Source organism: Plasmodium reichenowi, chromosome 11 (genome assembly GCF_001601855.1).
Source record: "Plasmodium reichenowi strain SY57 chromosome 11, whole genome shotgun sequence".
Taxonomy (NCBI): domain Eukaryota; phylum Apicomplexa; class Aconoidasida; order Haemosporida; family Plasmodiidae; genus Plasmodium; species Plasmodium reichenowi.
In genome coordinates, this window is record NC_033656.1 from 43,185 (window position 1) to 50,325 (window position 7,141).

The window sequence follows — 7,141 nt, forward strand, 5'->3', positions numbered from 1 at the left end:
TATATATCTAATATGCATAATACAGAATATCAAGATATAACATGTGTAAATAATTTTATAAAAAATAATGAAATGATAGAAAAGGAAACATGGGAACATAAGCAGAAACCATATTTAACGTATAAATATGAATTTAAATATAGAGATCCCATAAATCGAAAAAATAAATTGTATCAATATGAATATTATATACCAAAATTAATAACATATGAAGAAGATATTTCTACTGAACCAAAATTTGTACCTTCTAATTTTAAATCACCTAAATGTTATAATAATTCCCCTGTGAATGCTCTAACAACTAGTGGGTTTAGTAGTCGTAATATTGATACCTTTGGAAAAGAAAGAAATAAAATATATTCATTCAATACACCAACTGATGTAAAAAGAAATATATTTTTTGATGATCTCATATTAATATCATCATCTTATAATCAACATTTCTTTCCAAATTTAAACTTTTTATTAAATTTACATACATTGCAAATTCTAATAAGAGATAAAACGGCTATAGAAACTGATTATATGATAGACAAATTTGACCAGCTCAAAGAAAAGCTTATTCAAATCAATTCCCCACATGTAATAGATAATAACAAAAATTATGACATTGACAATAATAATAATAATAATCATAATAATCATTATAATTATGATAATCCATATAATAAAAGGATAATACCAATAAATAACAAATCAACAAATAATGATACCTGCACAAGTGATAATATATCAGATATACAACACACGAAGAATCAAACGAATGATCAAAATAATAAAAGTAAAGATGATGAAATAAATGAAGAAATATCTAGTAATTTAACATATAAAAAAACCCTATTTGATGACAAAATTCAATTGTTCAAAAATAAATATGATAAAAATATTCTGGATGATAAAGATTTTGTTCAACTATGGAAATATAACGAAAAAGGAGAAATAGTAGAAACAATCAATAAAATACCTATACCAAAAATTTATTTAAATATTGATGATCCCAAATATCTGTCATGGAAAATTTTACAAAATTCTGGAAAAACAGCTTTCAAAGAAATTCCAACACCAAATAGAAAACTAGAAGCATGGAGGCAACAAGTAAATTTAAAAACATTTTATAAACAAAATTTTGATAGCAGTATAAGTTTAAGAAATATTTCTAAAGAAGAATTGGTTGATTATAAAATGAAAATAGTAGATAATACATTTGAAAAAAATGAAAAGGTTCAAAATGATATATCTGATCATTTTGATAACATGAAAATGGATAATCAACAAAATGAAGAAAATGTGGAACTGGATGAGAATATAAATCATTATAATAGTGATAATATAAATGATGATAATATAAATGATGATAATATAAATGATGATAATAATAATCATAATAATGATAATCATTATTACTATGGAGATACCCACAAAATCAATAATCAAAATAAAAAAAATGTTAACGATACTATTAATATAAGTGAAAACACAAATATGGATGATAATAATAATGAAATATATTCACAAAATTATAAGGAACAAAGAATAAAAAATCAAGATATATCTAATAATGCATATAATTTTAATAAAGAACAAATTGACAAGTGCAAAAGAAAATACAAAAAAGCTTTTTATACACTAGTTGTTAGAGATGGGATAGTAGATGAATATTTATCTGATGATATTAACATTTTAAAAAATTTAGATAACAAATTAAAAAAAAAATCTGAAATAAACCAAAATAAGGAAAATGTAAATGAAAATGAAAATAATTCACAAAGTGATAATAATACAACGAAACAACATATTCAAGATGAACAAGTAACTGAACAAAAAAAAAGTAAAATATTTGTTGGTAGCTTTTTTAATGTAAAAGATGTAGAAATTGAATATTTAATTAATAAAGAATTATATTTTATACCTGAACATTCAAATTGGTATAAAACAAATACACAACCATTTATTAGAGGCCAAATTGGAAAACAGTCAAGAAAATTTGATAATGATTATCCTATTTATGATTATAGAAAAAGTGATTTTGGTATGGCCAAATTCTCATCATTAAATTTAGCATCTATCAAAGATTGTGCTGTAGTATATTTAGATGAAAATATTGATTTAAGTGATAAATTTATTCATGTTATATTTATAGCAACCTCAAAAAATGAAGATATTAATAATAATATTAATAATAATAATAATATTAATGATAATAATAATATTAATGATAATGATATATATGAAAAACAATCGAAATATAATGTATATCAAAATATTCCATCTAATAACAAACAAAACAATTCAAATGATAATTCTGAATATAATAACGAACAAAATAATTGTTGTAACATACAAAATACAAATGATGAACAAAATAATAACGAATATGAAAAAGAAGAAAGTGCTCCAAAATGTCATGAACAAAAAGTTATATCGAGTCATGATGATACAATACAAAATTGTGATATTGAAAAAAATGAATGTAAAGAAAATAAAAAAAATAAATATACACAAATCAAATTAACAGAATATCATACGCACAATCCAATAACAAATCCTAGATTAGTTGTATATGTAAAAGGTAATAGCAAAATAAATATATACGAATCACATATATCATTAAATAAAAGTAATAGTGGACTAGTTAATGGATTCACAAGAATTTGTTTAGAAGAAAAATCCAATGTAAAACATACATTATCTCAAGAATTAGGAAATAATGTATGGCATTTTCATAACGTATCAGTAAAAAATGGATTAAATGCAAATTATAAATTCGTTGATATATTACTAGGTAGCTTATCCTCAAGAATTAATTTACAAATAGAAGGAGAAAAAGGATGTAAACAAGAAAGTTATGGTTTGTCATTATTAGAAGATAAACAAAATATTAGTCAATATGAAATGTTTCATCACGAACATCCATCTATGGAAACTAATCAATTATTTAAATGCTTAGTATCTGATAAAGCACATGCCGTTTGGAGAAGTAGAGGTAGAATAGAAAGAAATGCAATAAAAGCAAAATTAAATACATTATGTAAATCTATTCTATTGAATTTTGGAGCTAGTGCTGTATGTATACCCACACTAGAAATTATACCAAGTGATATAGAATGTGCAAATCACGGTGCAACCATAAGTGATTTAGAAAAAGAACCCATCTTCTCATTAATGACAAGAGGAATATCTGAACGAAATGCTAGAGAAATAATAATGAATTCTTTTGTTAAGGAAATTTTAGACCATATATCTGACGAAAATCTTAAAAATAGGGTATATCAAAAGGTTTTAAAATTTTCTCAAAAGTATAAAAGTTCTACTTATTGATATGTACACATATATATATATATATATATATATATATATATATATATGAGGATTCATATTTTTATTACTACTCAATTAAATTACAACTTTATTATTTAAAATATAACACAAAATAAAATATTTAACATATTTATAAGGCAAATGAAAAATAGAAAATTATATATGAATATATATGTTCCTTTCCTACATTTTAGATTAAGGTTTTTTTTTTTTTTTTTTTTTTTTTATGTTTCAACTATAATGTATACATAGTACAAAAATGATTCACATATTAAATATTTCATTTATTTATTATTATTACTGTTTTTTTTTTTTTTTTTTTTGTATCATTTATATTTAATTTGCATTAATGTTTGTAATCTTTTCTAACATATTACTTATATTTAAAAAAAAAATTAACATAAACATAGAAATATATACATATATATATATATATATATATATATATGTATGTATGTATGTATTTATGTGAGAACTAATGCTCATATACTTATCATATTACTCTAAAGTAACACTTTTATTAGTTAAATCAGTACCATTTAATAATTTTTCCATCGTACTTGGAGAAATAGAATCCTGTTCTGATTGAGGAATATCTTTAATCTGTAAGTTTGGAAATTGTGCTTCACACGTTTCTTCAAAGTTATATTTTTGTTCAAGGTTTAAAGTTAAAATGTCTTGAGATTCTTTGCAAGGTCCTTTATATTTTTCATCTGGCTTACACATACCTTTATGATTCCCTTCTTTAATATATTCAAAATATATTGGACATTTGGAATAGTCTCTTTGAGAATTTTCCACACATAACCATTTAACATTACATATTTTACTAAATTTCTCTTTTTCATTTATATCCATATAGTCAAAATGAGTTATACGTGGACAATTATTTGGAGCAATGTAATCATCTGGAGCTTTACAAGCACCTGAATTCATTAAATTCAACCATCCTCGAGGACAAGCATAGATATCATAGCCAAAAGTACATTTATTTTTGCATGGCCAAGGAATTCCGTATTTTGTGGAAAACGCTATTCTTTGCTATAATATAAATATATTAAAATATTCACGTATACACAAAATATCAAACATATATATAAATATATATATATATATATATTTATGCTTCCTTATAGATATAAATTATATTTCATCTTCATTAAAATATTTCTTTTTATTACATGATAAGACATATGACTTATTGCCTCAATTTCTTCCTTTGAAATTAAGCCGCTCAATTCATTACTTCCCATACACATATCATCCTTTACATTATAAGACCAACCTATAATTAAAAATTGTTATATTTGTATATATAGAAGAAAAATATATGTATTTATTTAATACGATTTAAATAATATTTTAATCATTTTATTCTATTTATTGTCCATCATTTTTTTATATCACCTTTAGGACATGTTATGGAATAATCTCGTTCTATAAATATAAAAAAAAAAAAAAAAATTTTAACACTTTATAATTATTTATAATTTTATATATGTAAAAAACAGACTCTACATAACGTCTGGTCGCTTTCCTAATTAAGCATTAAATATTATCATACATAAAATATTCAATATGTCTCTATATATATATATTTTTATTAATTTTACCACATGATTCTTCTTTACAAGGCCAAACCTAGAATGATAAGAAAAAGAAGAGAAGAAGAAAAAAAAAAAAAATTCAACTTTCTATTACTTCATTTTTATTACATATATTTTCTTTTCTGTTGTTCCTTTTCTTTTTTTATTTAGAACTTTAGATTACCACTTTACAAGCTTAATAAAAAAAAAAAAAAAAAAAAAAAAAAAAATTATACACAAATGTAATAGTAATCGTTCTTATTAAATCTATATTAATTATGTGTCTTGCTAAAAATACTTGAAGAAAATTGCTCCTTATCATTTTGTGTAAAAGTATCGAAATCCTGAAAATAAAATAATAACAGAAATGTAAATAACTACATATATATATATATATATATATATATTAATGTTTGCATATGTATGTATGTATTCAATCATATTCTTACCATTGATCTATTACATCCTCCAGAATAATTTCTTCAAAAAAAAAAAAATTTATATATATATATATATATATATATATATATGTGTGTCATATTATGTTGAACACGTCCCATATTAATAACACATTAGTAAAAACACATTATCTCTTTTATAATATAATTTTAAATATATATACTCTGGAGCTTCACACGTTCCATTGTAAATCCAATTTTCTGGACATTCCCTTGAGTAATCTCTTTCTCCATTTCCACAGGATTCGTTAATACATAACCAATTGACTTAAAAATATATATATAAACAAAAATTAATTTATTAAATAAAATATCTCAAGAAAAAATATATGAATAATATATCTTTATATTGTATCACAAATATTTTAATAACCTTTGCAATCTCTTGCTATTGAGTTTTTTTCTTTTGCATTCATAGGTTCTAAAATCATGATATGAGCACACGGTCCAGAATAATCCCTATAATAAATAAATAAATAAATATATATATATATATATATATATATATATATATATATATATATTTTTCAATATCATAGAATTATATCATTTCATTTTACTTTTTCTTACTTTGGAGCTGAACATTGAGTTTCTGTGATTGGTTCCCACATCGAAGGACACTGTTTAGAATAATCTCGCATACATATTTTATCGTTAACTGGTTTTTTTGATATCCATTTTATTTCATCTATATCATCCATTAATAATTTTTCTAAAGTAGTTGGTATTTTCATATTCAACAAATCGGTACTTAAAGCAGAAGGTTCTTTAGTTATTTCATAATGGCTATTATGACAGAAACATGTATATGGAATATATAAATATAATTTTTATATATTCAAGGGTATATTTTTTCTTTTAATTTTTTTTTTTTTTTATATAATAAAATAACCTTTCTAAATTTTCCTTTATGGCAACTATGGGCAAAATAAAGAAATAAGTCAACATAATAAATATAACACAACAATTATTATATAAATTAAATAATAATAATATATATATATATATATATAAACGAATTAGAATATATAAATTTACATATATTTATTTACCTCCTAATTCATTTGCAACATTTATATCACTAAAGGAGAAAAAATAAAATATACATATATTTATATATATATATATATATATATATATTGTCTTCTTTATATTATATAAATGTTCGATTACTCTTCTTCTTGCTTTTTCTTTTTATCATCTGGAATATCATCTGCAGCTATATACATAGCAATCGGAGGCTTTTCTTTCTTTTTCTGTTTCAATTCTTTTATATTCTTTTCCTTTTTAGACACATCGGAAACATTTTTAATAATATTTAATTTTTTATTTTTCAAAATAATGTTTTTTATTTCTTCTTCGCTTTGTTCATCTACTTCTTTAATATCATTTATTAATTTCCTTTTTGTTGTACCATATATAAGATTTGTGCCTTCACTGAATTTTTTTACTCTTCCATTTTTTTTAACCACACTATATGAATTTATATTACCATTTTCTGGAATTTCCCATTGATGATTATAATTTACATCAACGATTTTGATGGGTCTCCCTCTATTATCTATTTGATATACACCATTTTCCACATTGGGATATTTTCTATACAAATGTATTTTTACACCCACAATTTTATTTATAAATAAGACAAAAATAAAAGATATACACTTATTCATATTTTTAGAAAATAAAGAAGGACAATTGAAAATATATATCAATATGATGTTATTTAAAATAATAACAAAAAAAAAAAAAAAAAAAAAAAAAAAAAAAAAAAAAAAA

The 7,141-nt window shown here is 21.8% G+C and overlaps 2 protein-coding genes across 2 annotated transcripts in view; one reads left to right on the top strand and one right to left on the bottom strand.

Annotated features, from left to right (window-relative positions):
* Positions 1–3,318, top strand: part of PRSY57_1101900 (FeS cluster assembly protein SufD, putative) — a gene marked incomplete at both ends in the record, with an annotated part of 4,230 nt that extends 912 nt beyond the window's left edge. Inside the window, one exon of the mRNA XM_012907990.2 lies at positions 1–3,318. This exon is cut by the window's left edge and continues 912 nt beyond it. Coding sequence (XP_012763444.2) covers positions 1–3,318 — 3,318 coding nt within the window.
* Positions 3,319–3,816: 498 nt separating this feature from the next.
* PRSY57_1102000 (CPW-WPC family protein) lies at positions 3,817–7,035 on the bottom strand (the record flags this gene model as incomplete). Its single annotated transcript, XM_012907991.2, has 13 exons — positions 3,817–4,359; positions 4,500–4,603; positions 4,726–4,755; positions 4,932–4,959; positions 5,089–5,099; positions 5,203–5,248; positions 5,354–5,384; positions 5,527–5,629; positions 5,736–5,821; positions 5,933–6,148; positions 6,255–6,279; positions 6,415–6,443; positions 6,536–7,035. The coding sequence occupies 13 exons, from the start codon at positions 7,033–7,035 to the stop codon at positions 3,817–3,819; spliced, it is 1,752 nt and encodes a 583-aa protein (XP_012763445.2).
* Between the last annotated feature and the right edge of the window lie 106 nt (positions 7,036–7,141).